General features: G+C 44.7%; 1 protein-coding gene across 5 annotated transcripts in view; it reads left to right on the forward strand.

The window, feature by feature from the left end:
* PLEKHG4 (pleckstrin homology and RhoGEF domain containing G4) overlaps window positions 1-20122 on the forward strand; it is an 85355-nt gene that overhangs the window by 23455 nt on the left and 41778 nt on the right. For all 5 annotated transcript variants that reach the window (XM_058813569.1, XM_058813570.1, XM_058813572.1 and 2 more), the window contains exons 4-10: window positions 4343-4558; window positions 8300-8423; window positions 9470-9563; window positions 14579-14665; window positions 16425-16541; window positions 18727-18825; window positions 19721-19869. In XM_058813569.1, the coding sequence (XP_058669552.1) occupies window positions 4343-4558; window positions 8300-8423; window positions 9470-9563; window positions 14579-14665; window positions 16425-16541; window positions 18727-18825; window positions 19721-19869 (886 nt within the window). The remainder of the gene's footprint in view (window positions 1-4342; window positions 4559-8299; window positions 8424-9469; window positions 9564-14578; window positions 14666-16424; window positions 16542-18726; window positions 18826-19720; window positions 19870-20122) is intronic.

Genomic DNA, 20122 nt, shown 5'->3' on the forward strand with positions numbered 1-20122 from the left:
AGCTGCAGCTGGATCTGCAGATCACACAGAGGAGCGGGGGTGGGTGGAACATGCCATTCCAGTTCAGCAGCTCTCATTCCCTGAGACCCCTGGCTAGGAAAATTACCCAGCTTGAAATGTTGGAGTGAGGACTCTTGAAAGGGTTGGCGTTCAGACCCAGGTTGCTGGAGCATGTTTTGTCCTCTGGGGCAACAGATGCAGAGCTGGTTGTCTTGGGGTGTGCTGTCACTGTAATGCTTACCCTGGTCCCAAATTATGTGGCCAAGAGCTGCTGCATGATTCCATTTGACTGCACACACAGCTGCTTCTCAAGGGCCCAAAACTCACATTTTACCTGATGTCTTAGTGATTTTCTAATGGAGCTAAATTAGTGACCATTGATTAAAATAAAATGTTATTAACATTTGCATCAAACTAATTTAATTCTATAGTTAGGCAAGCCCAGGGTTACCAGGCATTTCTGAAACTTTTGAAGTGACAAGCATTTCTCTTCTGAGAAATGGAGAGGTCAGCTCAGAAGTTTCTATTTCTGCAGCACACTTCTCTCTGAGCATCTCTCGCCATGAGCAGAAAAAAAAAAATCAGCTTCTGCCTATCTGTGGGTCTTGGTGGATGTATGTGAGGAAATAACCATGCTGTGGGTGTCCATTCCCCTGGCCAACCTGAACCTGGCCTGACTTCATGCTTGCTCAGGACGAGGCCTTGGAGCACCTAGTCTGTGTTTAGTACTGGGTGGACACTTTGCTCATGAGTGTTGTGGCTGCTTGTTCAGTGTTCCCATCTCTTCTCTTTCAAAACTAACCAGATCCAGCTTGTTATGAGATGTGTGATGTTCTCACTGGTCCAAAGAATAAATCTTGGCCACTGCTGGAGATTTTAGCAGTCATGGACCCCTCTGGGGTACACACAGAGTTTGTTTTTAATGACAGGCAATACAAATTATTTTGGGGATTTGGCTGAAATATGTGACCCTTTTGGTTCAAATCTGCTGATGTTAAACTCGGGCATTGCAGTTGAAGAAAAATTCAAACCTTTTTATCTCAGTGTTTGTAAAGCAAAAGAAACAACCTAAATTGCCAGGAAAACCATCCAAACTATCCAAATAAACTTTTTATGGTAAAGGGCAGCACAAGTATCTGTTAATGCTGGCAATAGTTCTTAAACGCTGTAGCTGGCACTATAAAAAGCTTAATCCATTCAATTACATTTGATTGCTTTGAGATCCAAACAAGCCATCTCCTTATCTAGCCCCATTAAACCCTCAGAGATGTACTTACAAGATAATTCAGAGATAAAATTACAAAGCAAAGCAAATGTCCTACAAATGGACTTTACTTTTCCAGCAAGGTGGTTCTGTAGGTTAAATTCTCTGTGTCTTGTTGAGGTCATTTTGCTACTATGATTGGAAACTGTGGGTATCTTGTCTAAACTATAAATAACAGCAGAGCTTAAGCTTTACTGGGTCAATTCAGATCTGAAATTCACACCTCAGCAGCAGTGGGCAGAGGCACAATTTGCTTTGTGTGAGGTGGAGGAGCTTGCTTGTTACAGCAGATATTGTTGATTATGTCAAAATACATGTTCAGAACTGGGGCATCTGAGTCTGCTGTGTCTGCAGGTTTTTCCTTGTCCCTTAACTCTCTCACTTTACTTCCACTCTCAGTGAGCTTATTTTGTGCACAAATAGTGCCTAACTTAGAAAGACGTAGATATAAATAGAAAAAAGTTTGAAGTCAAATGTGAACTGTTTTGATTTGGTGGCTTAAAATTTACACTGCTTCCATTCACAGATAATGTGACTGCTGTTTTTTCCTAATGACTAACATCTAAATGAAACTTTGCAGCTCTGGAAAGAATTCCTCTATTTTGTGGGTGGAAAATATCTTGATATTCAAGAAATAGTCTGAAAAGCCACACTGGGGCATATTCAGCAGCACCTGCCAGGGCGTTCCGTTCCTGGTCCGGTTACTGCCTGTGTTAGCATGGGTGATACTGGTGCTGGGGCAGTTTGCAGGGAAAATGCTAATGTCTCTTTGAAATGCACACAAGCAAATCCTCCTCTCCCACTTCCTTGACCTCGGGGGAAGGTGGAACCTGCAAACACGGCAAGTTCAGATGTCCCTGCTCTCAATTTGCTTTTAGATGTAATCCTCCGCATTGGACAATTTCCGCTGTAGCGAGTGCCTCCGCCCCGGATCGCAAATAACAAACGGTGTGCTTGGGCCTGTTGGGAGAGCTGGCATCTGCACAGCTGAGCTGGCCTTCAGGAGCTCGGGAAGAGTTTTGTTTGGGCAAGATGTGCATAGTCTGGAGGCTGCACAGCTTTAGTGAAATTTCCCAGGGCTGAAAAGCCCCGGTACCGTGACTGTGTGTGGTGGGCTGAGCAAAATGTTTCTCTCCTACGTTTTGGGAGCTGCTGCCTCATTCCTAAGAGATATCCAAGGCAGGACTGTCACACACATTTATGTATTTCTCTTGCCCTGGTGTGTAACCTATGTGGAACACTGCTATGTTCTATTTCTTGTCCTCTTTAAATCTCACATTTTGGTCCTCTCTGAAGGCTTTTGTCATTTTATGCAGACCCCTTTACTACAAACTGTGTAGTTCTCCTTACTGCCAGTCCTTACAGCTCATTGATAAGGTGATTCCATGTTCTCCTAGAAAGTCTACCAGCTCTTAATGTGAAACCTTTGGGCACAACTTCCATGCCTCTGTGATGTTCAGGATAGCCTTTCTGCAGGAGATCAGTGCCCCTCTGAAGTGCTGCTCAGGAAGATGTAGCAGTGTTTGGAGTGGATTGCACCACTGGGAGGTGGAGGCTGAGGTAGCCCCAGGAACAGAGTGGGGCTCTGGCACAGCCCAGACCTGGGCAGAGCCCCAAAGCCCTCACAGCAGCTTCTGTGGCCAAATGCAGCAGATGCCAGGCTGGATCCCAGGGGTGCTCCTCAACCAGAAGTGTTACCGAAGAGGAATGAGCAGCTATTCTATCATGCCCTTGGTGGTGCAGTGCCTGGGAGCTCCTCCTACTTTCCCCCACTGCTGCATGATTTGTTGCAGTGAGCAATGCTGCTCAGGGCACTTCTCTCACCCATTTTAGCAATTTTGAAAGCAGTTCAGGCTAAGCTTCAACCTGTAAATCTCCTTCACTGCTAAAACTTGTATTGAAAGCCACTTCAAGGACTGCTTTGTTCCTGGTCCTGCTCTTTAATGAAGTATTGGAATCTGTTAGTAAATAAACTTGAGTCAAGTGTCAGCATTGTTGATGCAGCAAGAAGGTAGGATGGTTGAAGTAAATTTTAAATAGCAATTAAAATGTCTGACTTCAGAGCAAGTAAATAAATATTCCACTCGTATTTTCCTGAAGAAAGGTTGATATTTTTGGTGGTAGATACTGAAGTATCAGGTTTTGTAGTGAAGTATAGTCTTTTATTTAGTATAGTTTTCTGCAAACACAGGGATAGCCTAGTTGTGTACTTTGGATACTAAAGATCTATTATTGAAGATGTTCTGTTGGCTTCTAATGCTTGTGATGTTGGGAAATGGGGAATAATACTTCTTGCACAGTGGGCAGAGACTTTTTTCCTTCTTTCCAGATAATTTTACATGAAAATTGAAACTTGATAGAACTTGCCTTAGTTTCCATGTAGTAGCCCAGATATTTAATTTTAGAATTAACTCATTCTGATAACTTGTACTTTAGAGCTGAGGTGTCAGACAAAGGAAGCATTTTCTGCAGTTCTTGAGCAGGAGCTGATTGGTGTAATCATCCTGTTATTCAGTGTTTTTAAATGTGTTTCTGACTTTCAAGTTAAATGTTAATTAAAAAAGGCTGGACAAGGAGAACAAGGTCTCTTTGGCCAATTTCCAGCTGATCTGTCAGCCTCCAGTTGACTTCATATTTTCAGGAACTAATCTGAAAGTGGTGTTGGGGGAGTAATTCTGTCCTGATGGAGTAGCCCTCCCTGTCAGAAGCTGGTTTATCACTTCAGTGTGCTCAGGCTGCTGGAGCTCAGCCAGGGACTTGCAGTGTGCCAGACTTCCAGGCTGTGAGCAGACATGTACTGCTTGATATGTTACCTTTAAAAAGGACTTTGACTACAGTAATCCCCATCTGAATTGAGCTTTTATACTTTGCAAACTTCACAATAAATTGGTTTCTTATTTTAGAATTACAGTACTATTAATGTTATAACCAGTTTTAGAACATGCATGCTGCTGGCTAAAGGGCTGGAGGAGCTGCAGAGTGCTGGAGCTGGGAGCACATCCCTCCCCAGTCTGGTGCTTACCTGGGATCTTTTGGGCGGAACTCTGCTCGAGCTTCTGTTTGTTGCTTGTCTTACAGGGATGGTGCCAGAAGAGACAGAGATGAGAAAAGAGGCAACTGGCACAGGTGTGTTGAAAGCCGTGAGTAAAAGCAGTGCCCTGGAGGAAAGTTCACCTCCTGTTACTCCCCCGACATCCCCAACTTCTGGAAGTGCCTGGGGTGGTCACTTTGCACGTACCATGGTCAAGGATGTGAACCCAGAAGTGCTCAGGAGTGGAGTTGCCTATCTGCCTGGTGAGTAGCTGAGCCAGAATGTGTCTTGGAAATGTGGTTTGCAGGAGGGCAAGGGAGGTGAGCCTCCTTCTGCAGCACTGGAGGCTGGTGCCAATTCTATTTCTCCAAACCTCTTCAGAAATTCCACTTCTTGAATGCTCTGAAGTTTCCGAATGGGCAGGACAGGAAGTAGAACTTCCCTCCCATTAATGTTAATTTGCTCTCAGGAGTCTCAAAATGTTAACCAAGTGTGTATGAGTCAGAAATGCCAAATCTGTGGGCTCATACCAGGAGTTCAAAAAGAGCAGAGTGAGGATGCAGCTAATGATGGGCTGGTGGGCCTGACATCAGACCTGGTCAGAAGAATAGGAACTTGATTCACTTGCTAGGTAATTAAAGGATAGGAATGTAGAAGATGCTCTTTGACAGGACTCTTGAAAACCAGTTTTATTCTTGATAATTAGAAGTTTGGTTGACTAAATGTAGCCACATAGATATAATAGATTTTTAGAAAACATTTGATTTCATGAGACATGGTGTTGAGAGGAATATCCCAGTGAAGTGGATGGACAATGTGTAGGGTGAACGATAGTGTAGCGAAATAGCAGATGACAAAACCTGTAAGCTATCAAGGGAGAACTTCCCAGAATTATTCTGCCAGAATCAAGATGTAGGTCAAATGTTATTCAGTGTTTGCATCTGATAGAGCAATGAGTATCAAATAGCTGCAGATAAAATTTCTGCATGGGATGAATACTGGCAGAGGGGTGAACAAAGCTGAGGCTGTTGGACAGAGCAGTCAGGGTTGCTTGGTGTACAGGGCCCACACAAGACGTCTTTGTGTTTAACCAAACATGAAGTAAAGCAGAGGAAGTAAGAGCTACCTCTCTAGTGAGAAGCAGCATTTGGCAGCTCTGTGTAAGGAGCCCCTGTGGGCTTGTCCTTTCAGAGCCAGCAGAGGGTTGTTCAGTGTGGGGCAGGAGGAGCTGCATTTGATCAGCTCTGGGGCCATGTATGAGTTGAAAATTGGGCAGAGAGCCCAACCTCAGAGAAGAGGTCAGGCAGACTGTGCAGTGTGGAGGAGTAGGGAGGGAGAGGAGAAAGGCAGCACAGGCATCTCCCAGGTGGTGCTGGCTCTGCAAGACCCATTTTGACCTCACTTGTGTAAAGGGGAGGAGACAACTAGACCAATGAAAATACAGATTTTTTTTACCTCTGAAATAGTTTGGGCTGTATTGTAAAAGAAAATGGTAAATATTAGAGGTGGTGCAGAGAAGGGTTACAGCCCTTTCTTGTTACTAAACTGGGTGTTTTACAACAAGAGACTAGAAGGTTGTTTATCTCATAGGATGATTGAGAAAGAGGTGAAATCACCTTTGTGCCAGGAAGGAAGAAGGGAGTTAAAACTTTACCAGTTTCTGGAAGAAGATGAAATGGAAAACCAAGGGCAGGGCAGAGTAATGGTACATTCATACATGTAGCTTTGCATTAGGAGATGAATTGTTACAACAAATTCCAAAGGAGGATTTTTAATCTTCTGGTCTGCTGGTCAGTTTGGACACTTTGATGCTGTATATAACAGCCCAAAAAGTTACAGGAGTAGAGAGAGTCTTTGAGAGAAGCTGTCAGTCCATGCTGTTGCAGGAGCCTCACCATGTTACCTAATGCTCCCTTTGTCACAGATTCCTCTCATAATGTACCAATGTTAAATGAGACAAAAACATTTGAATATATGATGGAGGGATATCAAATGTCCACAAGAAGCAAGGATTGGGTTTGATACTGCTTCCAAGCAAATTTTTCTCTAAGGAAGGAATTATGTTTCCTGTAAAAGCACTATCAGATTTGAATGACCTCTCTGCCTCTTTGGGGTTTCAGTGGGCAATCCTCACACCTGAGGGAATGTACTGACCACTCAATGCTTTATGTTAGTCAGTGATAATGATACAGTAATTACATTAGAAGGAATAACTTTTATAATGAATGGTAAATAAGAGCTAAGTAGTAAATTAGTAGCTGATGTAGTTAGCTGAAACTTCCAGGATAGTTTCAGTTTTGGATTATGCCACTGTTGAACACCTAGCCCTGGTGGCTCTGGTTGCTTTTTTGACCTGGTCAGGCAATTCCCAGACTACTAGGTGGAAGTTCAAGGTTTAATCAAATTTTGGTGATGCCCAATCTGCTTGATGGACAGTAGATGTTGCTTCAAAATTAAAAAGCTTTTATTGAGCCATTTTTCTAGTAATTAAGGACTTTTTTTTTTATTTATTTTGTGATGGTCCCCTTAGCTTATGAAACAAATTATATTAATGAGCTTTTTCTAATTTCTTTCCATCTCTTTGATTATGCAGCATCCAGGCTACAGTACTTCAGGAGTAATAGAAGTCCTCCTGACTCACACTGATGATGAAAGATTTTTGTTAGCAGGAGAAAGCCTCTGTCACAGTTTTGGTCCCTGGGAGACAGAAAGTCCTGCTTCAAAGTGGTGTCCATCTGTGTCTGTGGCCCTTACTCAAGTCATGTCCAAGTGACAGATGGAGATGACACTGGGGCAGCTTTCCATGCTTCTGCCTGTCCATCTGTGTCTGTTTTACCTGACAGCTCTCATGCTTGTCCCTGGGGTGGGGGAGAGAGGTGGTCCAGGACAGTATCTCCTGTGGTAGGAACAGAGTTAAGGAGAGAAAGAAGCAGATTTCTCTAAGTCTCTGCTTTTGTCTTGTGCTTGGGATTTCTGCCCACTCCACATCTTTCTTATACTGTTTGTATAACAGGAAATGGCTCCTGTTCTTGTGAATTACTTTTCACACAGAAGAGGTGTTGTCCCTCCTGTTCCCCAAATAATTTATTTTCCCAGTTACTTGAGCAGGCTCTCTGCAGGTATTGCCTGATTTGGAGTCTCAGAAGCAGCTCTGGCTTTCCACAGAGCTGTGTCCACCTGCTCTTTATCCTGCTTTTGCATCTGGAGAGGAGGCTGGACATAATCCCAAAGCTGGCACTGTTAGGTCCTTCTCCTGTGATAAGCTGTGACTTGGACTTCTAGAAAATGGGTGGCAGGGAAGCATTGTCCTTCCTGACTAACTGAAGCAGAGGATTTCTCCTTCTTGAGTGTATCACAACTCAGCTGGGTTGCCCATACCGTGCTGTATCTGTTACCTGGGCACTGAGCAAGCTCTGCACCTAATGAAAGCCTGGCACTGCCTGTGTCCTTTGTCAGAGCTGTGGGCAGGCGGGGGTGTGCTCCTGGACTGTCCTCTCTGCAGCCTCTGAGGAGCAGCTCTGGGCTCCTGCTCCAGGGCTCTGCTTGCAGGAGCTGCCTGGGTACATTCTGGGCTCAGCCTGCAGCATGTGCCTACTCTCCTAACATAGTGCATGTTCTGCAGACCTGTCTGCATTCTCTCATCTGACAGCGATGTGAAGTGAGATTCTGTATCTTGAATTTATGAGATTTCTGCTTTTCTCTAGATTATTGTTAGGCAACTTCAGCCATATTTATGAGGAGCATCTGTTTGGGTGGAAGATAGCAGTACAAATTTAATACTACCATGAGAGAGACAAGCTGAGCTCATCTGCTTAATTCTGGGGCAGCATTTGGGTACTTTGGGAGTGTGTTTATAGCCTCCTACCATCTGCAACATACACTATATTGAGTTCTGTGCAGGATTTCCAGGAAGGTAGTGGGGTCTTAGTGGGAGAATATGATGCATGCAGAGCTGGAACCAGGCTCTGTTGAATAACATTATTTCCAACCCCCTCTTTTTACAGGTACCAGAGACAAATCGGGGCGTGCAGTGGCCATAATAACAGCAAGGAGCACGGCCTGGTTAAATCCCCACTGCAACACCACTGAGCTTGTGCGCCTTCTTCTGTACTTGCACAGCATCCCAAGGTTTGTGGTGCTCTTGGGCTGACAGGGCAGCTGCTGCCCTGTCTGCTTTGCCTTTCCTGGAGGTGGGAATTGAGGCAGGAATGGAAGGAGGTTGATTTTATTGGCCTAGGAACTTGGTCCAGACAGTTCTGAAATGACACAGCTGGGAATCTCCTGCTTGTTCAGCAAGCACTTTGCCTGTTCTGTATATGCTGTGTGCACGTGGTGTGATATAATTGGGTATGTACTGAATGTTTTCATGTGTTGCCATGAATCCAAGCCATTCTTGCTATCCTTCATTAGTTCAGAAAATAGGATTTAGGAGTTATCATGGGGCAGTCATGCAGCAGCTCTGTGATAGTGTTGTGACATGATATTTTAGGGCTAGGCCTCCAAGCTGAGAGGGAGGGAGGATCTGTAAGGGTTGAGAGGCTGCCTAATGTGTGGCTGAAAAAAGCCTGTGTCTGCAGGCTGGAGTTTGCTGGATCTTGTCTTCCTTTCACTATGACAGACTTCTCTTTCCCAGCTCATCACTATTTTTCACTTGTGTATGATTAAATAAGAAGAGGTAAAGCAACTCTGATAATGATTTTTTTGAGGCCTTTAAACCATTAATAAGGGGAGCAGGCTTAATCCATGAGAAACTCATGCTTTGTTTCTTATGCTTCTCCATTCAGATCTGATTCTAGATGAGGTAGGCATTGGCTGCTCTCCTGAAACAGTGCGGCTGAAACCAAGCTTGTCTCTGAACACAGTTATTAAGAATTGGTTTTCCTGTGTGGATTATCCAGTGGGCATCAAGACCTTTGCCATCAGTGACACATATTCTAGGAACAGGAGAAATGGGAAATTGGGTAGAAATCATAGAATCATATTGCAAAGGTAAAAACAACAATTATTTGGTGGTTTCTGTGTATATATTTTGTTTAGGAGAAGGTGGCAAATTAGTTCCTGTTATTATAAAGCCATAAGTGTTTTTCACCCTGCCATGACTACAGGTTCTGTTTCTATAGTCTTGTTAATTTTCATTGGTGACAAAGGTGACCTTTTTATCTTTGTCCTTGCAGACCAGAGTGTCAGGCTTTGGGTCTGACCGTTCTTGTGGATGCTCGTCGCTGTTCTCCCGTCCCTGCTCTCTTCAAGGCGTTCAGCGCGTTGCAGGTGAGCCTCGAGCCTGGGCAGAGGAGCCCTGCCTGCCTTGCTGCCATGGTTGGATGTTACATCTCCATCTGCTGCTTATGTCTCCATCTGCCACCTAGTTTTCAGTTGGCTTTGGGAGGTGGAGATAGGCACCCAGCCCTGCTTTAGGATGATGACCTGGACTTGCCAGACTGCAGACAAAGCAAAAAACCTAAGCCAGTCTGAGTTAGGGGAGAACACCCCTCCCCACCCCTCCAAATTTGCTTTCATCTCAGTGCTGAGAGCAGCCCATACCCAAGTCTCAATGCTGTCATGAATTATCTTGCTTGGAGTTGTTGTCCCCTGCACTGAGGGGCTGTGTGGAATTGGGGAATGTGCAGGGATTGTTGCTTGCCACAGAGAAGGGAGGGAGAGAGGCCTCTGCTGCTGTCATGGGAAGGGAAGGACACTGCTTGCCATGCCAGGTGGAAAAGCACGTGCAGCTGTTGATGTGGCTGTCAGTGAATGATTAGAATCGGATGTGCTGTAACTCTATATTGCTTCAGGTCAGAGGCTTTCATATCAGTCACTTGGGAAGCCAGTGGATTGTGTTGCCCCCCCCCCCCCCCCAAACAGAAACTATCTGCTGCTCTTAGAAAGACAGGGAGATGATGGGTTGTAGCTGTGACTAATCTTGTTTAAGCAGGTGTTCCTTTTAAATCAGAGCTTAGGTCTCTTAGGACTCAATCTCTGCAAACTGGAACAGGCCAATGTTTTAATGAAGCTGATGTCTGTGGTTTATGTGCTTCAGTGCCACATCTGAGAGTTGAGTCTGACTCAGAGGTCTGTCCTCCTGCTTCCTGGGCTGGGTGGAGCTGTGAGCTCTATCAGAGTGCTCATTCTCTGTGGTGAAGGAGTAATCTGTGCCCTGCTCAGTTCTGCAGAGGTAACAAGCAAACACGTTCTCTTTTATGCTGTGCCCACATGGCAGTGGGCTTGCTAAAGCTTTTGAGCATTTCACTGTCCATGTAAGTTGCATGGCAGTCTTAGTTGCCTGATTTGGAAATCAGTAACATGTTCTGGCTGTCTCAATTCTCATACAAGCATGGTAATGATGCCATTTTAACCTTAAGTTTCCCCTCTGAAACGAGGGAGGGGGAAAGCTTTTTGCTGTGCTGTGATGGCTGTTTGGCTCTGAGCACCTCCTTATCAGGGTGGTGCAACAGTTACTTAACGGAGTTTAATGTGCTGCAAGACAGATTGCTGGACATAAGTGTGTGCTCTAGGTAACAGTGACTGGTTACTCTGACTGTTTACAAAGGCTGATTACTCTGCTTGTGGGTTTTTGATCCTTACACTGGCTCTTCTGAAGACTCTGTAAAGGAGACCTGTTCAGGTAGCTCATCACCTAGTTATGGCACAATAATCCCTGGCCCCAGTAAGATCCTCAGCATTTACTCTGTAATCCCATGGCAATGTTGTCCTCTGCTCTGGGACAGGGGTAGAGTAATACAGAAAACTGAGTGTAACTTCAGTGAGGCAAGCTAAATATTCTGGAGTGCAGCAGGATTAGCTTGGCCAGTGACTGCACTGAGGCACAGACTGTATGTTGTCCTCTAATGTCACAGTGCAGATCACCTCCTTGGGGTCCTTTCTAAATCCCTTTCACATCTCAGTGTCTCTTGTCTCTGGCAGACTGGCTCTAGGACTCATTTCTCTGCTGTCCACCACTCCCCTTGTAGAGGATTTTACTTACATAGTTTCTGTGAAGCCTGCTATGATAATGTGCTGGAATCTGTTTAATGTTGAGTTCCAGCACTGTTTATTCAATTCTGAGTGGCTGTTTTCCTCTTAACCCAGCAGTGGGAAGCACTGCTTCACAGTGGGGAAGCACAGATGAGATGCCCTATTGCAGAGTCCCTTCCTGCTGGGGTCTGTTAAACCTAGAGGGACTCCTGGGAAGCAAAGATTCCTGGGTCAGGATATGTCAGCCTCAGGAAATCTTTCTTCCATTTCTCCATCTTTCCAGAATGAATGCATGTTTGGAATTAAGTGCTAGTAGGCAACTTTGGGTGTTTGCAGGTTAGTTTTCCCTACAGCACTGGGAGTCTGTCAATTGCTCTGTCCAGAACCACCTGGTAAACTGGTGGGAGCTTGTCCTCTCTGCCTTCAGGGTAGGGCCAGTTGTATTCTGCAATAATTTTTCCCCTTCTTTTTAGAATATTGGGTGGCTGGGAAATCTTTTTGTCCCAGACAGCAGCCAGAGGAGAGGGAGTGGGGCAGAATAAAAAGAGCTGCAGAGTTATCTCAGGAAGAAGCAGGAGGAACTGTGGCAGCTCTGTGCAGAGGTGAAGGGAAGTGCACAGTGCGTGCATGTTGCAGTAATAGATCAGGCTTGTTCCTGTGGGAAACTGTGTAATGATGCTTTGGAGCAAGGAGTTTTGCAGGATAAATGGTGTAACGTTTGGTTACAGGTTGTCACAAGTAAGCTCTGTGCTGTGGAGGGTGGCTCTTAAGAGGAACTTTGCTCAGAAGTCCTAGACTGATCCCTTGCTCAGTGAGCAGACAGGGCATGGAGAGTGGAATGTGTGCCCTGCCTTCAGTGAGCAAGTATCTGGGATTTCCCTCTGCCTGAGTCTTAATAGAGTGAGATTCTTTTGAATTTCCCATATCAGTGTGAAGGCTTAATCCTGTAATCAGCTGTGTTTGTGTGTTGGGTTGGGAAGAGTCAGTTTAGCATTTGAAAGCAGAGAAGTTCTGTGCAAACCTTTCTGTTCAAGAGGTGTATTTGCATTCTCACTTAGTGCAGAAGTGCAGAGGAACTTGTTCTCGCCTTAAAGACAAGGAACCCCTGCTACTCCATTGGAGTGGTCACTTAGAGGCTGACTGAGGTGTCTGGGGACTCTCCCCTCTGTGCAAACATTCCTGGCAGCCTGTGCTTCAGACTGTGCCAGTGTTGTTAAGTCTGGCCATGGGTTTCCATTTGGGGCAGGAAGCCAGAAAACTGGAACTTCAGTCTGAGAAACATTGGAAAAAAGATCTAATTCTCTTTAAAAGGAATAATAATAAAATGCTCTGTAGTTACCCTGGTGCTTTCTGAGCTCCTGTTGATGTCCCTCTATTCTATGGTGTCAAAACTATACCTGTTTTGGGAGGTGAAGAGTTCACTTACATGTATGAAACTCTTGTTTCTTTGGTTCCATAAAGTTGGTTTTGTTAGCAGACATGGTAAGAGATTGTGCATAAAGCTGCAGGGAAGCTTCCTCAAGTGGCATCCTGCTGTTCCCAGCTCTGCTTGTCTCCTGAGATGCTCCCGGTAAACTGTTTCAGTCTTTGGATTGCTCCATCAGTGATAGAGGAGACTGACTTATCTTCAGCTGTTTAAATTTAAAACTGTGGTGAAAAGTACTTGATTTCTTTGGAAATACAATTTCTTATTGAGTTGGAAAACCTTGAACTTTTCCCTTGACAGCTTTATTTGTGAATGGTTTTTCAGTTTCTATTTTCAGGAGTAACAAACAAATGAGTGTTTTGGCTATTGTGGTAACCTCTTGTTACACCATCTCTACCTTTATCCCTCACTCCTATTGCACATCTTGTGACTGTTGGCATAGAAGAGGGATTGTGTAAGAAAAATTTGTTTAGTACCATCAGCAGTCTTGAAGTTGTGTCCAGTCTTCTTCCTTCAGTGCTTTCTAGCAGATAAATTCAGAGCTGGTGATACAGCTGTAATATCTCCCCATCCTCTCTTCAGTATTTACCTAATGCAGTCTAATTATGTAATAAATCCTTTTTGGCCTTTTAATCAGTGTTCAAATAACAGTGAAAGTGTGAATCATTCACTGGAGAACTGGACAATTTAGAAACCTCTCATGGTTTTGGAAGATGTTTCAGTTGGGATTTTTTTACTGTCTGTATAAAAGGATCATATTTTAGGACTGGATGAGAGAAAGGCCTTTTTCCTCTCTTCTGGGATCTCTGCTGCTACTTTCACTTGCAGACTTTGGGCTCCTTGTGTTTGCCTTGTTTTTTAAGTGCTGAACTGGGCCCAGTGTCAGGTTAGGTCATTCAGTCTCTGTTAGTCCACTTCTCTCTGTACTCTGGCTCTGCTGCTCCTGGCAGATGTTTAACCCTGCTCACTGCTGGAGCTGCTTATTTAAACAAGTTTCCTTTGCTGTTGTGACCTGCTGTGTGCCAAGTTCCTTCCAGCTCCAGCAACACCACAAAGGATTTGTTGCTTGACAATTCCTGAGATCTTTGCAGAAGCAAAGACTGCACAGGAGACATCAAAATGAGATGGCTTTTGTTTAATCATGTGGCACAACAGCTTTAATGGCTCTTCTCCTTGCTTTCCTGGTCCAGGCATCACACATGTAGGGAGTCCTGTCTCCATGGTCTGGATCTTTCTGCCATGCTTCCCTCTTCCTACTGTTGCTCGCTCTGCCTGCTTCTCACTTCCCTGTAGAATGCTTCTATAATGGAAGAGCTGCTCCTGGAGCACTGAGTTTGAATTACAGCTGCAAACATCCCTTGTATTTGGAATTTCTGTCAGTTTACAGTAGAAACAGGATGCAAGTACTTGACTGTAAATTGGCAGTAAGTAGAGACAAGATGATGTTTTTGGCACTGGGTTGGGGGTGGAGGGGGGAAAGCCACTTCCTTTCAGTTAGGTGAAGTGACCAGGAAAGTTATCAGGAAAAAACTTGGACAAAGAACATGGGTTTTGGTTTAGATTTTTTTTTTAAGTTCTGTTTTGGTTTTTTTTTTTCCCTGATTCACTTCCATGTGCAGAAGGCAGAGCTTCTTTAGTACAGCCAACATCTGACCTTTTCCATTGCTTCCTTAAATATTGCAGGACTAGTTGATCTGAAGCAAACTACCTTCAAGACATCACCTTGGTACTCTGTAGACCTTCCTTGATTTCTGGTGACTGCCTTCCAGGCTTTGTAGATGCTTTTGAAGGATAAATTGCAAACTTGTGTATGAACCTGATGTGGTACATTTTCCTTAGTATCCAAGGCAGATCACTAATGGATTTGTGCTCTGTTCTGTTGTAGGAGATGGATCCTCACTGTATTCATGGAGTTCTGCTTCTGGTTGAAAAAGATCTGACTTTTCGGATGGAGAAGCCACCAGCAGGGCAGGTAATGGAACCATTTATCTGGGCTTTGCTTGGCCACTCCTGATATCCTTTATTTAACTCTCCAGACAGCAAATTCCCTGTCATTGCTGTATGTTCATTCTCACATGAAATTTCTGTAGGTATACTCTGTGTTTTGTGGCTGTGGTCTCCAGGGGTGTGGTATTTATTGGCTTGTAGTGTTTCTGTAGCTGAACAGATCCCTGTCCCGCTGTTTATTGCCACGCCCATCAGTGACATTTGCACCACAATGACGTCAGTCTGCTCTCAGAACCCAGGGGATTTGTTGGGAACAGGGATAACTGTTTGGAGGAGCCCTGCACAATTAGCTAGGGATGCTTTTCATGTTCTCCCATTAACAAGGGGGAAATGCGTGGTCAGGAAGAGATCACATTATGCTAAATCCTGAACTCCACCTCTGAAGGTGCCTCTTGCTTTCCTGGATTTTGCATCTCCTCTGTTTCTTCTCATACCTGCTGCTGCCAGTGCCTGAGAGACTTCTGGAAGGGGAAGATGAGATGGACATTTGTGTGAGGTCCCTTTATAGCTGATATTTCTGGAAAAACCAAGAGGAGGGAAAGTTACCACAACATCACTGAACTCCCCCACTACAAGTAAAACTGTCTGGGCATTCTATAGCTGTATAAGAAATGTAGGCTCCCAGCCATGCTGTGGTGAGCAGACTTCATCTTAATCCTCTTCCTGTGCTCCAAGACTGTTGCAAGCTACAAGAATTCTGTGCCTGATGAAGCTCTGTAGGTGTCAGAGTAGACCAGGAGCTCCCTTTAGGCTCCTGTGAATGAAGCTGTTGTGACAGGTGTCAGGTTTGCTGTGCATGTGGTGTGGTGTCCCCAAAGGCTAAAGAATAACAAATGCTATTAGTCCATTTCCTTTTTCCCCCCAGTGGAAGAATTTGGAGTCAGAATGGGGGCTGCAGGCATGTGCATGCAAGGAGAGCTACAGAAGACATTAAACACATTGAACAAACACAAAGAGTGTAGGAGGAAACAGAGGAAAGGCTAATAAACACATGGGCATGCAGGAGGAATTGGAAGCATCATCATAATCTTGTAAGGAGGTAGAAACTTCACAGTGTGTGTGTGGGAGTTAAATGTCTGCACCTGAGTTTGTGTCTGGGCTGGCTTCCATGTACCTGCAGGAGCACTTGTTGCTCTGGTGAGTGTAGAAATGTTCTGAGGTCCTGCAGACATGGAGAGGGCAAGTTACCTGTGCCAAGCTCCAAGAAACTCTTGGAGCAAATAGCTGCTGTGATGAGTGGAGAGTTGAGGGCAGGGCAGAGACTGCTCTGTTAGACTCTTTTGTAGGAAGTGAGATGGGGAACCTGGGGGCTGGATTTAACCTCCCAGATTCTCTAAACAGATGCAAATCGCAGCACAACTGTGGGAACATTCGAGGGAGTTGCTCTGCTTACACCAGGAGGTGCTGGCTCTGGAGAAGGCTGGCTGCTGCCAGACTTCCATCACAGATGTTCTGCCTGGTGAAACAGCGTGTTGTGGCCTGCATTCCTTCAGGGTTTGCCCACTGAGCTGTTTAACAAGCTGCTCTAAGATTGAATTTTTGTTGGTTTTTTTTTTTCCCCTTCATAATGTAGTGATATTGCAGCTACACACTGCATGCTGTGCTCTGTGCAAGACAGATAAAGAAATAATAGATTCTGCCTTTTGTTAACCTTCCCCTCTTCCTCCAGCACTCATACCCTAATACAAGTGAGTTTTTTTCTTTTCCTTTCTATTCCTGTGCAGTTTGAACTTCTCACCTCCATGAAATCCCTCCATAAACACATAGACAGCTCCCAGCTGCCTCTGGAGCTGGAAGGGACCTTCCCATACTGCCACCAGAGCTGGCTGAGCTTCCGCAGGGTGAGTACGGTGTCCTGTGTGCTCTGGGGTCTGAGAGTGCCATGGTGACAGATGGGAACAACAGGAACCTGTCAACAGCTGAACCTATAAGCATTAAAAGACAATTTTCCTGTAAAGCTGTGAATGCAAATGAATCTCTGGTATCAAAAAAATGCTAATACTGTCTTCATAAGATGGGTACACACTGTGGTCTCTTGGCATGACTGCATGAGCTGAAGTTTTAGGTTTTTGCTCATTTGCTTGAGCTGCATCAATTCTTTCTATTCTTTCTTGCCTTCAAAATATGGTCAAATCTGAAATGGAATCCTGTCTTGTGGTACACAAGTGGCTCTTGAGTTAGACAGGAAGACAGACATCTGAAACTAATCTCAGCAGAAGGTGTTAGAATCATGTTGTCATTGAACTAATGATGAAGAACTTGACCCTAATAACAAATTAAAGCTTTTTGATTTTGGAGCAAGACCCCAGATCAAGCTGTTATCTCCTTGGTAATATCTGCAGTCCTTGCATGAGTGAGACTTGGAAGTTTTGGATAATCAGTTCAGAATTCTTCTTCTAGGAATATCTTTTACTTGCAAGCAGCAGGATATGTGCAGACTGCCAGAAGCCTGCAGGGGTGGCATCCATGGTACCAATACCCACTCTGTGTGCACTTGTGCTGTGGGGGGGGGGCTGAGTGCTGTCAACCATGTGCCTGTTGAATCTTTAAAAGCTCTATTGAGTTATTTGGCACACTAACACTAGACAGAATTAAATCTCTGTAAACCTGCACACAAGCTGGCTGTCTTTACATTGAGTTTGCTGACCCTGGTGGTTGACAGAATGGTCACCTCAGCTTCCAGAGGATCCAGTGGTCTTTTGGCTCTGACCTTGCCACCCAGAGTGCCACGATTAAGATGTCACAGATAGCACCACTGTGGTGCTGGTGGCAGGCTTCAGAAGATAGCCTTGGCATGTGCCAAATGTTAACTTATTTTTTCCAACTTACATCTGAAAGTACTTGTATGAACCTGTGCTGATGCAGTAGAGGTACAGAGGCCTAATCTTGGTGCCCAGGATTGACTTGGAGAAGTTGAAGTTTATTTGGCAATGTGGAAGCAGAGAAACTTTGCAAGAAGTGACGGATTAGTTTAATGGACAGAGTTGAGAATACCTTGAGAGCTGAGGTGCTCTGTGTGTGCAGAAGGGTAATTCATGAAGGAAGCAGCATAATATCAGGCTATTTCTTGTCTTGGCATGTAAAACATTACCAAAGGGAGTTAATATGGGAATCATTCTGTATGGAATGCCTGTTTATACTGTGTGTGATAATGACCCGTGTGCTCAGCTCCTTTAGCTCTGCAGCTATGTGGCAAACAGCATTTATTTCCTGTCTTGGTGATCTCACCTGCATCCTGCCTGCTAATCTGTCACTGCTGGCGGTGTTCCAGCACTCCAGGGGAGGAGGGAGTTCAATTCAGTAAAGATTCAAACAGCTGCTTTTTTGTTTTGTTTTAAACACAGTTATTTTGGAATAACTGTTTCTCCCTTCTCTTGATTGTAGTGGCTAGAGGGTGGCATCTGGCAGTATTCAGGCTTTATATCATTAACTTTTCTAAAAAATAGTGCCTCACAAATCCTTATGAAATGTTTGGACTTTTTTTTTGTTTTTCTCCCTGCTTCCCCCCCACCCTGGAGAGCGGAAGGATTTCAAATTTGTCCATAGGTTAAGGTTCTTAATTTTGGAAGCTTTCCAGTTTCCTAATCTTTAATTTACACTACTTTTAATATGAGGAGAAATTACTTAAAGTAGAAGAATTCCAAGTACTTGTTTTATGTTTTGTTTCTCTGAAATTTATGCAGTGTGATTCATCATCATGGAAAGTTACAAGAAATGCTAATGGAAGAATGTGAGACATAAGTGGACTGTTTTTTGCTTTTTTTTCTGTAAAGCATGACCCATCCAAGCCATGAGTATGCAAGTTTCTAAGGTCTGCATAGAGGCCTTGGTCTAGTGTGATGCAGCTGAAGTTTCTTATGGGCTTCTCTTTGCTGATACAGTCTCACTGAATGATATAATTGAACCCTTGGATTAATGTGTTTGATCCTCTCTTGATTTTTGTACTCTGAAGCTTCTGCAAGCTCAGAAGACCTTTCCTGTCAGCCATGGGACAATAATCTCTGCCTTGGTCTTTTCTTCTTGTAGAAGCTGGAATACTTGCTGCAACAATGCCAGGGCGTTTGTGCCTTCCTTCAGGGAGCTATTAATAAAGTGGAATCCACAAAATTACCAAGAAAGGCTGAGGTAAGCATGTCACTCACTTTGGATCAGGGGTGGACCTGAGGCAGAAGGGAGCACGAGGCTGGACAGCTGCAGAAAAGCTGTAGCTTTGAATTTGCAATCTATAGTAGCAGGGTTTCCCAACAGTAGTAGAAGCTAATCCAAATGAAGGGATAGAGGCTTCAGTGGGTTTGGAAGCTGATTGTCTGATTCCTCAGAGTCACCCAGGAGATGTTTCCAGCTGGGCTTGTTGCTGATGGGTGCTTGCTCCAGCATTGGGGTGCATTCTCAGCAGCTCCAGAGCTCTGTAGCTGATACAAACTTGGGTGTGGGCAAAGTTTGGAGGTGGGCAAGAAGGGGAAGGGACGAAGAGACAAAGACCAAGCCTATGTGGTCACAAACCTTCTATTTCTCTTCTTGAGAAGCTGCTGTACCCCTGACATGGTAGGGAATTGCTGCCAGCTCTCACTGAGGGTGCCAGTAGTAAATGATGGAGGATATGGTAGTGGCTTTCCTGCACATCTGTACCTCCACAAACCCTTCATGTGCACCTTGTCCCAAGGCTTGGAGCCATGCAGATCCAGGCTCCCAGAACAGTAGCAGCTAAAGATGACTGGGAAGCAAGGCTGGAAAGCTATTTTTTCTATGCCCAGCAAATGAATGGAAGAACAATGATGGGAATTGGGTCACAATTTTAGCCTGGTGGAGAAGGTATCAGTATAAAGAGCACTGTTTATCACTTTAGACTTACCAGGCTGGAGAGAAACAGCTATGGGATCCAACATCCCCTTTTCCTGGAGTGGGCCCAGTGAGATGTGGTTTCACCTGGTGTGTTTTGGTTTAGGTTCTGGTTTTTGCCTGTTCCCTCATTGCCTGTAGGTTGCAATATCTGCTCACCTCACTCTTGTGATCCCTCCAGGATGCAGCTGTGCTGCTGAGGAATTCAAGGCAGTTGATGAAGAATGTTCTTGAAGATGCAAGTTTGGTCAGGGTGCAGCAGGAGGGTGGAGCGCTCCTCGCCAGACTGGGGAAGGAGGCGTCCTGTGTCACCCTCACCCAGGACTACAGGTGAGCCCCCAGATGGGAGAAGAGGAGATGGGGATGAGCAGAAATCAGGTGCTGGGAGTCTCCCTGAGGTGTCCCATCATTTGTGCAGGCTGGAGAACAGCTTTGTGTAGCAAGGAGTTATGTTAAAAACAGTAAAGGTGAAAAATGTAATTGATTTTACTCTTATCTTCATTGCTTCTTCCCCAGTCCAAACACTAGTCCAGGTGAATTCACTTAGATGGTTCAACTTCCTTTTTCAAGCCAAATCAGACTT

The sequence above is a fragment of the Ammospiza caudacuta genome, chromosome 13, assembly GCF_027887145.1.
Source record: "Ammospiza caudacuta isolate bAmmCau1 chromosome 13, bAmmCau1.pri, whole genome shotgun sequence".
In the NCBI taxonomy this organism is placed as follows: Eukaryota; Metazoa; Chordata; class Aves; order Passeriformes; family Passerellidae; genus Ammospiza; species Ammospiza caudacuta.